This window comes from Diorhabda carinulata, chromosome X (assembly GCF_026250575.1).
Source record: "Diorhabda carinulata isolate Delta chromosome X, icDioCari1.1, whole genome shotgun sequence".
In the NCBI taxonomy this organism is placed as follows: Eukaryota; Metazoa; Arthropoda; class Insecta; order Coleoptera; family Chrysomelidae; genus Diorhabda; species Diorhabda carinulata.
The window spans coordinates 58,184,874-58,203,794 of record NC_079472.1 but is presented as its reverse complement, the minus strand read 5'-3'; the positions used below and the strand labels follow the sequence as shown (position 1 = coordinate 58,203,794).

General features: G+C 33.1%; 1 protein-coding gene across 2 annotated transcripts in view; it reads left to right on the top strand.

Annotated features, from left to right (window-relative positions):
• The window catches only part of LOC130901832 (tyrosine-protein phosphatase non-receptor type 9), a 42,120-nt gene that overhangs the window by 1,339 nt on the left and 21,860 nt on the right, over window positions 1-18,921 (top strand). For both annotated transcript variants that reach the window (XM_057813457.1, XM_057813458.1), the window contains exons 2-3: window positions 3,198-3,428; window positions 4,743-4,973. In XM_057813457.1, coding sequence (XP_057669440.1) covers window positions 3,198-3,428; window positions 4,743-4,973 — 462 coding nt within the window. The remainder of the gene's footprint in view (window positions 1-3,197; window positions 3,429-4,742; window positions 4,974-18,921) is intronic.

Below are 18,921 nucleotides of genomic sequence, written 5' to 3'. Positions count from 1 at the left end.
TACAAAGAATAAATTATACTGTGAAGAGGTCAACATCTTTCTTGAAGAAAAGTCTCAAATTTTTGTTCAGTGACATACCCATTTACCCAGAAATAGGCTTTGCATATAACTTTTCTATGAGAAGTAGTGAGAGTTTCTAATTAGCTTGGATCTTGGGCCAGATGGAATTTTGTACAAGTACATGAAGCAGAAAAAATTGTCAAGTTGTGATCTAGGAAAATTCGAGCTCTTGTAAATGGCGCAAAATCGACTACCACCTGTAAACTTTCATCGAAAGCGGCAATGTTTCCAGTAGATCTTGCGTTTCCTTCACATACAGGTGTTGGTTGATTGTTTACTGAATCAGTTGAATCAAATTTATCTACCACAGTGCAAATAATCTTCTGTAGGACGATTATGACGACTGAAAAATCAACAAAAAGCGCGAAATGTTATTGAAATTGTAATTTGGCACAACAAAATGACAATTTGACTTCAACCCGAATATTATCAACTATATAACTTTTTATAGTCAATTATAGTCAATTTCATAGAAAACTGTATATTGATTATAAACTATCAAGTATTAAATTATAATTACAAAAGAAAAGAAAAATATTTATGGACCTCCAAGAAGCATTGGTTTCAGTCAAGTAGTAAACTAATTATATTGTAATGTTTTTCTTTATTTATTTGCACTCTTTCTATTTGTTGGGGGAATTTAAAACCCTGTCTCTTAGTTCTTAATTTATTTCAACACTTTACACTACTCTTAACTAATTTATTTAAATTCTTCAATTCTTCAACTCGTTTATATATCCAAACGAAGTTCTCAAAAATTCTAGAAAATAAAGAAACAAAATAAATGGAGAAAAATACTGGATCAATATTTTTTGAAATTTACTCTAAGGTTAATTTCTGAAGATCATTTTCGTTACAACTTTCATCATTATTATCAATAACAAGGTCAGATGATTATTGTGAGAGGGGCAAGGAAACAACAGGATGGATCTGGGAAACACTCACGTAAATCATAGTCCTCGTCGCTATATAATCTTCATGTCGATTCGTTCACCAATTTTTTGCAGCTCGTATTACGTCATTATTTTATTATGTTTTGACATTTTTAGATGTGAACTGTTGGAATAAAACTTTACTATTCAAAATCTGCAAAAAAGATAACTTATTAATAACAAGGTTGCCAACATAAAACTTCCTTGACAAGCCTCGTGACTCATAAACACCCAAAGTGTTAATATTGCACTATTCGATACACCACCTGATTTTTTAGTAAAATATTTCAAAATCAATGAATTTGTAAATTTAAGGGCAACTTCACGTTTATGTTATTTAACAGAAAAAATGTATGAACTGATACAAAATATATAAATGTATTTGTATTTATAAAGACAGACAAACAGACAAAGTTTGGGTAAATATGACCTAGTTCTCCTTCATTTAAAAACTTGTTTTTAAGGACGAAGATTACTTACACTTGTCGACATGGGAAATAAAAAAAAATAGAATGATAGTGCATCATAGAAGAAGAAAAAAGAGTGCGCTAATGATCCACTTTTTTCACTGTGAAAGACAGTGATGTTCTATTCAAATTATACAAAGTCCAACAGAAAAATATTATATAGGGAATAGAGAATAATTACGATTTGAATTCATATCAAGTTTTTAAAGAACATCAAATTAAAGGGTTGAAAATAAACTAAAAACAATAATAATAATGAATCAAAAATACTTGTATTATTGTGAAAAAAGCGTCGTCGGGCGGCGCAAGCTTTAGTCATTAGTATTATAAATCTCCAACAGAGGGTGCACGCATGTATAATGAATTTGAGGTGTTAAATGATGCCGATGCAGGTAGTATAGTAAATCTACAACAGATGGCAGACATTTTTATAATTTCGATGTAAAGAGAAGTTTTGCGGTGATAATTTAAAAAAAAATTGCGAATAACAAACAAATTTTATTCACAGCGTGAACGGGGTTTGAACCTACGACCAGCGAATCAGGTGGTTGACGCCTTAGCCCGCTCGGTTAACGATATATGGTAACACTGATGAGAATATGTCAAATCTGACATTGCCATTAAAAATTTTGATATTTTTAATGGTGAACGTACTCAGAAGGTGTTGTCAGACGAGTGCTATTTGAGTTGTTTACAAATACTTCAAACATTCATATTGGTCAAAAAATGACATTTGACGTGGATTAAACCACGCTTCGACTTTTGGTGATAAAGCACCATCTCCAACCACCGGTTTCGCTGGTTTTCCGAATTTAATCGTAGTCTTACTCCGCTACAGGATGAATTTCATCATAGTCGTCCAAAATCGGCTGTTGTGCTAGAAAACATCCATGCTGTGCGTTAGTTTCACTCTCATGCATTAAATATTACATGAATATTTGACTGCCAAAAAGATTTAATAATCGCTCCAAGCAAAGTTCGTGTCGATTAGTGCAAAGAAATGTTGCAAAAAATTCAATCGCGGGGCTTCGAAAGACATCTATAAAATTGTGTCAGGCTAAACAAGAATCCACTGTATGGGTTTTTCAAGACGAGCCAAATCCAACAAAAGTTGTTCGCGCACGATGCATTCCCAAGCAAATGGTCGCCTGTTTCTTCATCACACACATCAGTTCAAACAAAAACGTTTTGGTACAGACAGAACATCGAATTGACTGTATATTTATCTTAATGGAAAATATTTTGGAAACTAATAAAGCCATATCAAATTATAAATATTTGTTTTTATTTATCCATTTTAAGCTCATTTCAACCTTGGTTTGTGCTCTACCAAATGTTACCTCGTACTTCATGGTAACATTTTTAATAGCCTCATCTTTTCTAGTTTTAATTTTTGGGATTTAATTAGGGATTAGCTTATTATCACGGGGGCATTAGCAATTTCATTTACTATGAACTACAGTTCTGTAACATTATCTTTGTCTCTACTTTCTGATCTGATCGAAGTAACGTACCTAAAATAGACGAACTATCGAAAACAAACAAAAGACAACGTGCCTTTTACCTTTTATTTATTCCTATCTGTTTACTAGGATATCCTTTAGCTTTATGAATACGGTGGATGATGATTTTTTTAGTGCCTGTACTACTCCTTGTCTTTCTAGTTTTTACGATCCACATTTCTCAAATTGGAAAGAGAATTTTGGTATGTCGAAAACTGAAGATTATTTTGTTCCAGGCGACAAAAGAGTTTCTCGAAAAAGTAAATGCCAAATATCGACGAAAAATCGGTCCAATATCGTGGTCTACAGCAGTGAGATTTTTGTTCGCTCGTAAATTCGACGTTGCCAGAGCTCTTGCTTTATTTGATCAACATGAGATAACTAGACAACGTGAAGGCCTAACGAATTTTGATCCCAAGAATGAACCACTCAAATCTGAATTGCTCACAGGAAAATTTACAATATTGGTAAGTTTTAATTAGTTTTGTAGAAAGTAGAATCGTATAAGTTGTCAATTCAATTTAATACGTCTTTTAAGCCTTTTATGCCATTTTTATTTGAACTTTTCACTCAGCAACTTTTTATGTTTTATTCCAACTAACTGTACTAAATTTTCCCTATAATAGTTCGCCCCACGATCTTGACATCTCATTTGTAAAATTCAATCAATTGTGCATTCAAAAAATGAAATCGTTAGAGGTCAATTGGTTCTATTAATTGGATGGATTATTTTTTATTGTCCGTTAAATATTTTCAAGATCACTAAGTTTCGCACCTGAAATATAAATAATTTCATTTGAAGGGAGTGAGTGTAATAATTTGTTAGTATTATGGTAATAAATCACTCAATAAGTCGTGTGACTGACACACAGATGGCGCTGTCATTGTCAAATCCATATGACGTTTATCAAGTACCAACTTTCAAAAGAATGTGTGTGTAAAATTTCATGATATTTGGATTCGTCAGAAAAAAGTGACAGCAGTTTAAGTGAAACTACTTTTGTTATTTTAAAAACAATATCGTGTATTAATTTATCAAAAAAAAAATAGATCGATAACTATTTTTAATGATATCCATTACAAGTTTTTTCAATACAAATCTCGGATCAACCAGTTTCGCAATGGAGAACGTAATATTTGAATCAATATTTCAAAGTACTGCTCTTGGCTTGCAATGTACTTATTCCAGTGTTAAATCCAAGACTAGAGTCATTTCTGGAAGGTTTCTTTCGAAATGGTTTTGTGGCGGCTCGGTCTGGAATATATTATGTTCGGAAAGAGTTTTATGTTGCCAAATTTGGCGAATTGGGCAAAATTCACTAATAAAAAAACACGATCGGCTTCACAGTGCATGTCGTGGACGAGTTTGTAACAATTATTTTGGCAATATTATAATTTTCGTTAAGTAGGGAGATTATATCGTTTGGAAAGTTAGTACGCTTTCGTTTTTATACTTTCGAGAGTTTAACAATAATATCGGTGGATTTTCTCGATTTAATAGATAAACCAAGGCTTGAGCATTTAAAAATGTAAAATGTGGAAAAATAATAGTACGCCGAAACTTATTGCAAAGTATAATAAAATAAAATAAAATAATTAAACGAACCGGCGTATTCGTCAAATTTTAGACTTCCATTATAACAGTACCGGATCGGCTTCACGGTCCATGTCGCGGACAAGTTCGTAACAATATCTAACCAAAAGTATTAAAGAATTATTGATTATTTTAACAATCCTCATGTGCCTCGAAGGTATTAATTAACGGTTCTTTTTCGTTGCAGCCGAAGCGAGACTCGGCCGATGCCGCCATAGCTGTGTTCACTGCTCATAAGCATTTACCCTCAAACAGTACGCACCAAACGACTTTACAGGGTGTTGTATATCAACTGGATTGTGCCTTGAAAAATTCAATGACCCAAAAGGCTGGTATTGTTTTCATTTACGATATGTCGAATTCTAAATACTCGAATTTCGATTATGATTTATCACAAAAAATATTAACTCTTTTGAAGGTAAGCAGTCATTTTATTTTTTCATTAATACACTAGAGACATCTCATATTATTTACTCTACACCAGTGTCTTTTGTCCCACCTTACCCTTGCCCCCTGTGTAACATACATAATTTTCAAAATTGAAAAACTGATTTGTTTAATCGTGAAATCTAATTGCCACCGCAAAATAATATATTTTTCCATTTGATAAAATTTTCTCGAAAATTATGCTTTCAAAAAATTAAAATAAATAATCAAGGAGCAACATGGGCATTTCAGGTTGTTTAGCGAGGTTCTAAAACGTCCCGGGTTCCAACTTAGGGGGGATTTTTATAACTTTCCTTCCACTCCAAATTTAGAGGAAAAATGTGGCATGGGATGTTTGCAGGGTTTTTACTTATTTAGGGATTTTTCTAATTTTCTTTTCCTCCAAATTTATGGGATTGAATGGGATGTTTTAAGCGGTGTTACGTTCTTAGGTATATATAACTTTTATAACTTAAAATATTTATGATTTCAAAAAAACCGGAATTTGAGGAAAATTATTTGTTACTCGTTGTTAATAATTTAAGAAGAAACTGATGTTGCCGAATGAAATTATTTATTTATTGTTTGAAATAAGTTTAATGATATTTTTAATGCATTATTTATTTAAAAATATTCAATTACTTATTTTATAAAAAATAAAAGTTTTTTTAGGGGGAATTTGTAGTAATTGTGAGAATTTTAGGGGTTTTTGATTCATTCAGGTTGTTTAGCGAGATTCTAAAATGTCAAACCCAAATTTAGGGAGAAGAATATGGGATGTTTTATGGGGTGTTATATTTTTAGGAATTTTTATAACTTCAAATATTGTATGTATTTCTTAATTCCAAATCAAGTAAAGGTGTAAAAGTATATGGAAATTATTTATTATTAATATGTATTATTTTACAAAATTAGAGTCTGAGAAAGTTTTCGATAATTTATGAATAATTTTAAAAAATGATATTTCTTAAATTAAATTATTTATTTTTTTGTTTGAAATTTATTATTTGTTTATTATTTTTAATATATTATTTATTTAAAAATATTCAATTATTCATTTTTTAAAATATAAAAGTTTTTTATGGTAAATTGTAGTAATTGTTGGGGATTTTAGGAGTTTTTGATAGGGGCTTTAAGAAGATGATTTTTTGAGAGTTGAGAACACTACCCTCGGAGCCTTCCCTCTGCCTTGACGACGCCAAATACTAAAGTGACCATATATTTTAATTTCAAATTCGTGACGGAAACTTGCAGCAGGGGGGAGGGGTAGTTAAGTTAAATAACTGAAATTTGTTTAGATTAGATAAGGACATTTTTTTTCATTCTCTCTCCTTGCGAGACGCCATAAAAACAAATCGGTGGGTTCCCATTTGCATAACTCCAGCCGTTGTTTGATCATTTTTGTTTATACAATTTTCGGAAGAATTTTGACCCGTAAAGAAAAATTATCTTAAACTCCAGTTTATCCCTAGACAGTAAAATTGGCCCTAATGTCATCTATCAAACATAAACAGATACTTTTTCAGTCTCAATGATAATATTCGTATTTGTTTTAATAGCTTTAAATTGATGAATAGGTTCGGTGATAAGGCGAGAATTCCTTCCTGTTTGAGATGCTATTTAATGAATCATCGTTACTATTTTCAGATATCTGGAAAAAACTCTCAATTCGCGTCAATGTTAAAAAAACCATTAGCAATAGCGGTCTACTTTTACCAATTTAAAAGTGTTGTATAAAAAAATTTACGGTCGGATATTTTGTTTTTATTCATAATTGAAATTAACAACTGTTATTTTCATACGGTAATACCAAATTACAAGTAATTTATTAATTATATTCTAGGAAATGATGATCTGTTCTTTGATAACATGACAGATAAATATTATATCAAGATATTTTTTTAAATATATTTATTGTAGCCTCAACTGCGAAGGTTATTAGCGAGATTTCAATTTATAATTTGTGATATGTGATTTTTTTATTTATTTAAACTATTTTTAACGGTGGGGAGAATTTATACACACTGTCTTTTACTTACTTAATTTATTTACACACTTCCACTATACACTATAACAATTAACTTATCACTACTTATACAATTAAATGTTCATTACATTTATGATTTTTTAAAATTTTGTTATGTTCAATATGAGTTTTAATTATAAACTTATTCTTGCTGCTGAACAAGCACGAATTTATATCAGAAAGGAATTTCTAGAATTCTAGAAAGTAAACAAACATAAATAAAAAGGACTTCTTAGAAACTAGTTTTAAAAAACAATATAAACAAATCGCCACTATGACAAAAACGTGTAAATCTTGCGAACCGGAGAATTCGCCAAATTTTCTACTTTAATTGTAACCGAACAGGACCGGCTTCAAGGTCTATGTCGTGGACGAGTTTGTGACAATACTTATACAATTAAATATTCGCTACTTTTATTATTTTTTCAAATTCATCGATTACTTTTTACTATTTCGTTCCGTTCACTATAAGTTTTAACTATAAACTTATATTCGTTACTGAACAAGTACGAATTTATATCAGAAAGGAATTTCTAGAACTTCGGAAAGTAAAAAAACAAATAATTAATAAGGACTTTCTAGAAACTAGTTGAAACAGTATAAACAAATCATCTATGTGATAAAAACAGGTAAATTCTGCGAACCGGCGTATTCACCAAGTTTTCGACTTTAATTGTAACCGAATAGGACTGGCTTCAAGGTCCATGTCGTGGACGAGTTTGTATCAATACTTATACAATTGAATATTCACTAATTTTATTATTTTTTCAAATTTATCGATTAATTTTTGCTGTTTCGTTCCGTTCATTATGAGTTTTAATTATAAACTTATTCTTGCTGCTAAACAAGTACGAATTTATATTAGATAGGAATTTCTAGAATTCTAGAAAGTAAACAAACATATAAATAAAAAGGACTTTCTGGAAATTAGTTGAAATAGTATAAAAAAATCGCCGCTATAATAAAAACATGTAAATTCTGCGAACCGACGTTCGACTTTCATTGTAACCGGCTTCGAGGTCCCATGTCGTGGACGAGTTTGTAACAATTATTTTTGCAATATTATAATTTTCGTCAAGTAGGGAGATTATATCGTTTGGACAGTTGAGTACGCTTTCGGTTTTATACCTCGAGAGTTTAACAATATCGGTGGATTTTCTCGATTTAATAGATGAACCAGAAAAAAAAATGAAAGTACGATGAAACTTATTGGTCAGTATAATAAAAATAGAAACAAAAATCAACCGAACCTGCGTATTCATCAAATTTTAGACTTCCATTATAACAGTACAGGATCAACTTCTCGGTCTTTGTCGTGGACAAGTTCGTAACAATATCTAACCAAAAGTATTAGAAAAGAAGGAATCAATAGAAATGTAAGAAAAATAATTCCAAGGGCGATTTGTCATCGGAAAGTGAAGAGGGTGAGCTTTTGAGGTAAAAAACGGCTTTCGACAAAACTACAAATCCTATGGAAAAAAGTTGTAGGTAATAAAAAGATCCGGAACTTTTGTAGTTAAACTTTTTTCACATAACCTCAAAACGTTGATATAACCAAGTTTTTGGTTTTTTATTTTTCTTTTACAAAAAAAATTTTTCACAAAAACTTACCTTTTTAAGCTGCAAAGACATTATAATTTTTTGATTTAAAATATTCATTTTTTACTTTAATTTGATTCCATGTCGAAAAACCACCCTAATTCTCGCATTAAAATATCAGATTTTCTTTAAAATCGGTGGCCTTTTTGTTCGTCGAAATCTCTACTTTCTAATGGCGAGAAAAAATTATACATAACTGTGGTAAATGTTCTCCAAAAATGCAAAAAAACGAAAAAAAATCGAATCCTAAAAATTTTCAATATACAATTTCATCTAAAAAATTCACTGCTGTTTTTTTTTCTATAAAAAACTTGATTTCTCAAAATCTAATTACATTGATGCATAAAAAACTCATAATAGATAAATATAAAGGGTGTTCCAATAGGAATGCAAGATTTGAATTCCGCGCCATGTTTGACATTCATAATGTCACATGATTGTGACGTGACAGATCGAAAGTTGACAGTTGGGGGTTAGTGAACAAGGAGCATTACACGGTAGAACAACGCAACCTGATTAATTGCCACTATTCGTAAAGTGCGTCCAATGCTCGATCTAAATAATGTATTTAATTCATCTACTGTGAAAAGAATAATAAAAAAAATCGAAACTACTGGTTCGTGGAGAGTAAGAGCAAGAGAATTCACCAATTAGATCCTTAAGCAAGATTGATCTGCTGATTTTGCAAACAAAATCATTTTCATTGTTGAGACCAATTTCACCTCGTTAATATGCAAAACTGTCGCATTTGGGGCTTAGAAAATACCCGAATGATTCATTAGACAGCAATGCATCCACAACGGGTCACTGCATGGTGTGCATTATGACCTGGGGGTATAATTTGACCGTTTTTCCTTCTGACAGTTCCTTGTGGCTCATGTGGTTTCTGCTTTGTGTCATACCGCCCGTGAAACATTGAAGATCTTTTCAGGGGTAGTTTTAAGGATATGGGGAAGTTTGGAACTTGTTCCCCTATGGGGAACTTGCTGCAAACTATCATTGTGCCAAGTTCCAGAAAAACTGGCCGATGCCCCTCCTCTTATTGTGCCCTTGGACTTTTCAGGGCTAGATTTGTGGGTTTGGGGATATTTTGGGGCTGCATGCATCTTTAGACTTCCTCCTAGGCTATTTTCGGACATTTCAGTGGTAGTTTTGACGGTGTTGGGTGTTTTTAGGGTTTAGAATTTTATCAACTCGCTGCTAACTATCATTGTGCCAAGTTTCAGAAAAACTGGCCGATGGCCATCCTCTTATGGTACCATTGGACTTTTCAAGGGTAGTTTTGTGTGTTTGGGGATGTTTTGGGACTACGTACACCTTTAGACTTCCTCCTAGGGTACTTTCGGACATTTCAGTGATAATTTTGACGGTGTTGGGGGTTTTTAGGGTTTAGACTTTTATCAGCTTTCTTCAAACTATTATTGTGGCAAGTTTCGGGGCGGGGTCTTTTGTGCATTTCAAACTATTCTCGGCAACCACATTTGAAACACCCAAGCTTCAGCGAATAATTTTGGTACCAGCTTCACGGAAGAACAATTGCTGGTATTTATTAATGCGGGGCCATTATGTGGTCTCTATGGGATCTTCGATTGATTGGCAATCATATCCTAATTGAAAAGGCCTATGTACTTGACGGCCCTTCGCCGTCCACTATGCTACAATGAATTATGATATGATGATAGCCTCTATCTCTAAGCTCAATCCCATGGTTGTACAGTACCATTTTGAGCACTTTTTCGATGATTGTCGCTGGTTGTCGTAGTCTTGAATTATTGCGTATAGTCTCTGTACACAATATCTTGCTCCTTTCTTTTCTGTAGGCGTATTGCTTTTCAAAAAGAAACACTTAATGGCAGTTGGTACTAAATTGTTTTCCATTTTCAACCCCAACGATTGTCCAACAGAAACTAATAGTTTAAAATTGTAAAAATTTGCTCAAAAATATTTTCCAACTTTCCTGGTATACAAAAAGTTATTTATTTTTAAATTTATTTCGGACGAAATTAGCTTACTACTCCTATTCCTTTTATAAATGTTAGGGATAATTTCACCCAGTCCTTTTCGATGAAAAAACGTCATAGATATTGAGATTGTGGCCGCGCAGACGCCAAAATTACGCGTCTTGACGCCGGTCTCTATACATCGATTTAGTTTTAACAAGAACGTCGTAAACTGTTGCTCGCAATTAATTTAACATTAAAATTCGTATATACGCCAATTTGGAAACGGATAATCAAAAACAAAGTACCGTATCAATTAGTGTTACATTTTTTGGATAATTTCAAGTGTTTTGGGAGTGTGTTAGAGGTGAGTCATTCTCATTTATCGACTAGTAACCGAGCTAACCGCAATTTTCTCATTCATCAATTATTTTTCCTGTTAATTCGATTTAAAATAGCCAAGTTATTTTCGCTACCGGTACGTCAACAAGAGTTTTTTTTGTCAATGTAGTAAATGCCAAAATCAAAATATATTTGTCGAAACTATGTTTGTAATCGTGTATCTGCTCGGCCTATTTAACATAATTCAATTAACCAATTTTTAATGTTTATTTAAAAATCGATAATTGACCTATTGACCTTATATAATTAATCAAATTTTATAGGTAAATATTGAGAAAAAATTGAAGACAAATATTTCATTTTTAATATTAAAAATAATACTTCTACAAGTAAATATATTAATACAATCGCCACAACAATATGTTATGTATGGAAAGTGAGGTTAAGATATCAACAGTAAGATTAAAAAAAATACATTATTTTGAATTGACATTTTGAAGACATACAGACGAAGAAATAAAATAAACTTTACTATTAAAAGATTAAAATATTTCAAATGTTGGTAATGAACATTAATCTACACTCGTGAACAAAAAAATCGATTCCGCGATTGCAATCGCAAAAAAACTGTATTTTCATATAGTATTACTTCTCACAGTCCAAAAATATGGTCATCAACCATCCTTTTTATGCTTGTGTACAATAGTGTTAATTAGGGGTAAACGACCTTTATAATAGGTTATTTACCACTATCAGTTAGCCATCAAACATTAACAGACACAAATCTTCGTTAACAACAAACAATAATTCCACCCAGAAAAGAACACAACAAGTGATAAAGCACCTCAAGCAATCACCTAATTGCTACAAGACCAGAGTCGGCGAGAAGTGCGCTGAACACGAGTCAGTCTGCTGTTTCCACTGTTTACCGTCGTTACCAAGAGACTGGTAACTTTCACCGAAGATTCGGTTCCGAAAGAAAAAGTTGCACATCCGAGAGAGATCACCGATTCATTGTATACACATCGCTGAGGATTCGGGTCCTCACTGTTGTTCAAGTCCAACAAGAGCTCAGATTGAGTGGCTTGATAGTCAAAAGAAGATTTAAGGCAGCTAATCTTGAACCAAAAAGGTCAGCTACTGCCCGTCTACGATTTGCCAGAGAACATTTTAAGTGGACTGACGAACAATGGGGCTCCGTTCTCTTTCCAGATTCTAGCGGGTATTTAAAAGTTTTTCAATTCGTTTTTGGAATTGTCCAGAAGCTACTTCTTCTTTAGAAATTGATCGCACAGCGTGAGTTATTCTTTTTTTGATATCCCACTATTTTCCAGAATGTGTTCTATTTTTGAGCTGGAACATTGTCTTGATGAAACAAACTTTGTTCTCATCCAAATGCGGCCATTTTTGCATAATATCTTCGCTCAAACGTTTTTCCTTTTATAAGTCAATGGAAATCATCCCACGCGCATCTCAAAAAACCGAAGCCACGACCTTGCCTGCAGATTGAACGGTCTTCTTGTCTTCTTTGGAGACGGTTCTCCCTTTTTAGTCCATTGTGTTGATTGTTCTTTTGTATCGGGTATGAAGTGACGAATCTACGTTTCATCTGTAGTTATGAAATGGCCCAAAAATTCAGCTTTAATTCTGTAAAACATTGCCAAACATCTTCATGATGCAAACGCAGCAACCATCTTGCACTTTCTCATAGCCAAATTTTGAGTTAAAATGCGATGTAACGCACTTTTTGAAATGCCTACTAGGTCTGCTAGTTCGCGCACTTTCAGTCGAACGCTTTGTGGATTTTCTTCATCATTTCTGGAGTCGTTAACTTATTTGGTCGACCATTGCGATGCTGATCTACGCAGGTCGTGCAGCCTTGTTTAAACTCTGCTACCCAATATTTCACTGCTGATAACAACGGAGCAGTGTCTCACCCAGAGTATAATCTAGTTCTACTTTCATAATGATTTGACTCATGCTACATAACGATGACCAATTTTTTCCAAGTTTACAAATTCACTGGAAACCTTCTCTATTGATGGCTGCAAGGCGTCTTCAAACTTTTAACCCTGAAAACGTTCATTATTGTTAGGAAATTCATTGAGTTAATCGGTTCGATGTCATATTATATGATCCTTTCTACCTTGGCAGACCCTAAAAATAGAATATGTGATATGTGACATCCAGGATGTAGTGAGGTGGGCAAGAAATCCGCGAAGAGAAAGGAGCAAAGGAAGGAAAACCGGATACATCCCGACCATCAGGACGACCACCTACAAGATAGTATGAAAGGTGGTCTTCATTATCAGCTGCAGCTAGACAACCATTGACGTAAACACAGGACTAACTTCTAACGTACGATGAAGAAGAGAAGAGAAGATAAAATCAGAAGAGATTATGTTTTAAATTTGAAATTTCCACCGAAAATTGAACCCGACATTAGGAAACTGTGATCTAAATCTCGTTGTAAGTTAGGTTTCGCAATCAGTTGATAAGTGATCTACTTAAATCAGGGTTGTAGTTTCAGAAAAGTCCTTTGTTTTTCAATAACCGTATGCTTTTTCCTTCTAATAACACTTGCCTGTCGCTACGCTTCTGATATACTGATTTGATGTTAACAATACAATTATATAGACGGCTTAGGCGGCCCCTAGATAATCAATTTTATTGCGCAATTTTACGAATTGTGCAATATTATTGACCGTTTAAGGTTAATATTGAAGATTGTACAATGATTGAACAAAAGTTTGAGTGAGTTTAATTTTTATTGCACCAAATTTTTCTATTGCATTGTTTAGGGTCAGTTGTGGGCAATACTTTTTATACTGTGTTTCGTCTTGACGAGGATTACACGCACGCGGAAAAAGAGAATAAAAAAGTTGAGAAAGTTTATAGTCGAATGTATCCAATTTTACAGAGAATTGTCATCTTTGTGGAATGTCAAGAGTAATCATGATCATGATGCCTACGAAACATTGTTGTTTAAATACAAAGAGATGTTTCCACGGTCAAGCAAAGATGATGTGAAGAAAAAAGGAGCCCTAGTGTATGAAATCCGGATCTAGTACAGACAACATATACCAACCTTCTTCTTCTTCTCATTCATTTTTAAGATCTCATGATCTGTTAGTTTTGCAGGTTCCTCTGTATCAGTTCCTGAGAGATGGACTGCCAGTTGTCCATCCATCTCTTATGTGGTCGTCCGGGTTCTCATTTCCGTATTGGTTTGTCTTCAAATACGATGCGTGGCAGTCTATTCTCTTCAATTCCTCTCACGTGGGCGTACCAGTATTTTTTTCTTTTCGTTTTATTGGTTTCCTCTTTGGTTTCTATTTCGTATGTCACGATTGACCTGATACAAGATACAAGATCCTAACCTTGCTATACTTGCGCATGTATTCGTTCGCCCATATTATCTGCCTTAAGCAGCAACCTACTTCGTGGTATTAAAATTGAATGTATTTTTTACACAACCAGGAAACCGCATCAGATTCACAGCCTAGAGGAATTTCAGAATTCCCGTCACTTCTTCCTAATTGGCGTGTGCTATATATTATGATATCTAAGTATATAAATTAAACACCAATAACGTTTATGTGGTGCCTAGAATTACAACGATCATTTTCTTTTTGTAATTCAATTAATATTGCTAGTTACATACTCGGTAAGTTCACGTACTGAATTTTTATACCGAAAATAGCGCGTGATCCGATTTATTCAGGGACTGGAAGTGTGTTGCTGTAGACAAAATTAAACTTAAATTGTTGGACGGAAACTGAATTTATTAAACATCACTTGGCGGGTTTTCGTTCGACCTGCTTATCAAAAACTACTTTTGTAACTCATCAAGAGAAGGGGAATTTTGTAGTACATTCGTTGGGACTACAGAAGCCTATGCATGAAGTTGATTATTTTGAAAACCTGAAAAAAATAATAAGATATATTACCCCGATGGGTCGCTAAGAATGGATATCTCACTCAGCTTTTTAACGAACGACGTTGAAAATTAATAAAAAATGCGGAAAAGCTGGAAACAATTTATGAATTAAATTAAAATAAAAATTAAACGATCTAAAACTATACCCAAACACGATTATCCAAATTAATATTTATTGCTAAGAACAATAAAAAAAGTTATAAATTAAAAGCAACTCAGACTTGTCTATATATTGAATATAAGGCTGGGATTCCCAGATGTTAGAGTTGAGGTTGAATTTGTAGTCTGGTGATTATTGTGGAAACTCCCAACCTGGCAGCTATAGAACTGCGGAAAAAATATAATGAAGAACGAAACGGGAACGCTGATGGAAATTACCAAAAAAGGAATGAGTAGGTAGAAAAGATTTGAATAAAAAGAAGCTTACGCACTAACGTATAAAAAAACTGAATGTATATTATTTAAAATATAACCAAACAGGAATCTGTTCTATTCTATTCATTCTGTTCACCAAATAAATAGAAAATACGAATTCATATAAAAATTATCATAGAAAATTTACTTAAAACAAAAGGAAATCAGTAAAGGTAACTGCAATTTTTGTGAGCACAATAAAAAAAGCAAAGAAAAAGAATATAAAGAATAAAATCACCACAAGTTTAGTAAAATTTACTTTTGCTTGAAGTGTACATAGGTAGAGGAAAAATTGGAATCAATTGAAAGTTAGAATAAATACATCCGAAGTTACTAATGTGCCACAATACGTAAACGTGAAGGAATATTCAAAAAGTTTGAAAAAAAAACGTAACAAGCGGAATGGCATTTTACAAAAGTGAAATTTTTTGAAATTTACCCAATTAAATGACACTTTATATACGATACTCCAATTCTTCAACAAATTTTGCGCATTTTTCGTTTACAAGGTTTAGTGGGGGTGAGTAGGAACTTTATTATGAAAAAAAATGCCCTTATATCCGCTTCTGCGTTTGTTGTTTGAAAGATAGTGTTGAAACATTGTAGAAACATAAAAGTTCAAGTTCAAAATAGCGAAAACCGCATATCGATATCTTTTTTCTGCCCCGAGATATCTTGAGAAATGTGTAAACGACGAGATTTTCCATACATGAAATTACTAGCCGTATACTTTATACTAAACACACTGGTTTGAGAAATCTCTATCTGAAACCTCTTTTTTTCCAAACTCAAAATGAAAATAAGAAAATTTGCTCTGATACCTTTCAATCCTGATTACACAAAACGATTGAGACGTAAATTTAACAGAGTGTAATTAGCTGTGGTAAATGTGACGGGAAGTATGTTGGACAGACTAAGAGATCCGTTATTGCCCGGTTTAAAGAGCACATAGCTCATTTAAAATATCAACGGACCGGAAAGTCTAGTATTGCCGATCTCGCTGCCAGTCACAATCAAGAGATAAATATAAATAATTTAATTTCATAACATTGAAGTTGCTAAATGTATTAGTAGCTTAAATAGAGACAAAGAACCAATTCCTTACAGCATACTGTATAGTTTACTAGTCAAGGAAGAAGATTCCCGCCTAGGAGTTTTTCCGCTGAGTTTGATTTTCGTGGAAGAAGTTTTATTGGTGGGAAAATTTGGTATAAAACACGTAAGTCAAGTTAATAGGTTTAGTTTACCTTCAGTCTCTGAAGGCGATAACTTTGTTATCGAAACGCGCGTCAGATAGTGTAATTGTGAGTGGTGGTATAGTGATGGGGTGCATAGTGTGTTCACTATGAATATCACCAACGGTTCCAAACTTAAACCCTTTATAGTTGTTATACCAATAACAGTAAACCCTATCGGATAATCCGTAGACGAAGCTCCTCTCAAAATTTAATTAGAGCAAAAGTAAATTGAGTCGTACAACTTTCTTGAAAAATCTCATAATTAATTATTTCAATTTCCTTATTTCTAAAGTAAATGGTAGAGTAATGGTCTCTATATGAGGATATATTGAAAAATTCTTAGCCTATTATAGAACCAAATAAAATTTCAATGTCAAAATATTTTATTACTCAACATATTCTCCTCTTAATTTATTACAACAAACCTGCAACGTCTCTAGACCTTTCAAAAAAAATATTTCTTCTTGCTATGCAAACCAGACCTCCAAAGCTTTTATTAACTCTTCGTTTATAGAAAATTTTTTCAGTTGAGGAAAGAGATGATTGTCGAACGGAGCCAAATCTGGTGAATAAGGGGGTGTTCTAGTGATTCAAACCCCAAATCACGAATTTTTTTCTTGGCAACATGAGATTTGTGTGCAGGGGCGTTGTCCCGCAAAAACAAAACCCCTTTGGAAAGCTCTCGGCGTCGTTTCTCTCTAATTTTTTCCCGTAGAGTGGACAAAATCAATCATGATTACTTCATGGCAATCCCAAAAAACTGAAACAAGAACTTTTCCAGCAGATTTTTGGACACGAAACTTCTTAGGTCTTGGAGAACCAGAGTGTCGCCATTCCATCGATTGTTGCTTCGTTTCTGGATAGTAGAAATGTACCCAAGTCTCATCCATAGTAACAATTCGGTTTAAAAAATCTACATCGTTTTCAAATCGGGCACAGATCGAAGGCGATGCTTCTACAATTGCACGCTTTTGGTCAACAATCATATATTTTGGGAACCATTTTGCAGCACTTTTTCTCATGTCAAAATTGACGTGAACTATATGACGAACGCGTTCTTATGAAATATTCAGTACTTCAGATATCCGTTTCAGCTCAATTCTACGGTCTGATAAAATCATGTTATGAAATGCATCGATATTTTCGGGGAACTGGCCTTCCCGATAGGTCATCATCTTCAATGGAAAATTTACTTCTTTTGTAGCTTCCTCAACCTATTTTCATACCTTTCTCAGTTTAGGTTAAAAAATTTAGTGACGCCCCATTTGGAAATTTGAAAGCATACACAATTTTTTAACATCTGGAACACAAAAAAACCCTGACAACACACATTAACATGATGAGTTTAGTCTGAGCCCAAAATGTGACCTTTTAGGTTACAGTATCCGTGAAACTTAAATTTTTCGTAAGAAGTGGCAACACCTACATTGAAAACAATTGCCGGATAGTTTGTTCAATTTAACCTACTCCGTTTTATTAGTCATGTATCATACACGCGCGATTCCTCGTCTGCTGTTCGTTGTGTTTTCGTTTATTTCCACTTGTTTTGTTTTTAGTGGAATTGTATGTTATGTGCGTCATTTACTTTTAAATTATGCGTGACCTTTTCAGATATATATAGGTAATTATTTTTTAATAAAACTACTTTTTTCATTACGTAAATTTGATATATACTTACGTTAGTTTACTGTTTTTTTAAATTTGATTTCAATTCGCATTTTTTGGGTTTTACTTCTTAGACCAGAGCAAAGTGGCGCATTCGTTTGCAAAATTGTTTTAAGTCGTAACTTTTTTAAAAACGTTCCTGATTATAAAAGATGACACTCGATATCTTTTGATATTATTGTTTAACCAACGGAAAACTGAATAAACCAGAAAAAATACATTTTTTGCAATGAATTAATTTTTTAAATATTCTCCAATCCATTAATTGTTATAAATTTTTTCAAAATTTAAAATTCAAAATAACCGAAAATTCTCAAATTGGATTTAATTGCTCTAAAAATGTTGAAGCATTTGATATTTTTTTAATTATTAAAAAAGTGGCTTCAACCGTACAATGTTATTAGCAACAACACTGAATTAAATACATCGAAATTTTATTATTTTATGATACTATCTAACAATACCTGCTACAAGGTAGCTAGGCTACAAGGCTACAAAAAAAATTAGCTCGTCTCCAAGTTACAAATCTTCCCCATCCTCAACTCTGAAGATCATTGGTTAAAAAGCGATAGTTGCCTTCGCAAATGATTTCACAATGTTTTTCAACCTAACTTCGCAGAAACAGAACAACATAATATCAATATAAATCGATATTTGACTTACCAACTTCTTCTCCTAAAAATAAGAACAAAACAACTTCAAGACGCCATAAATTTCCTAAAAATCAGGAAGTCCCCGGGTCATGCCTTGATTAAAACCAAACTTCTACAACAACT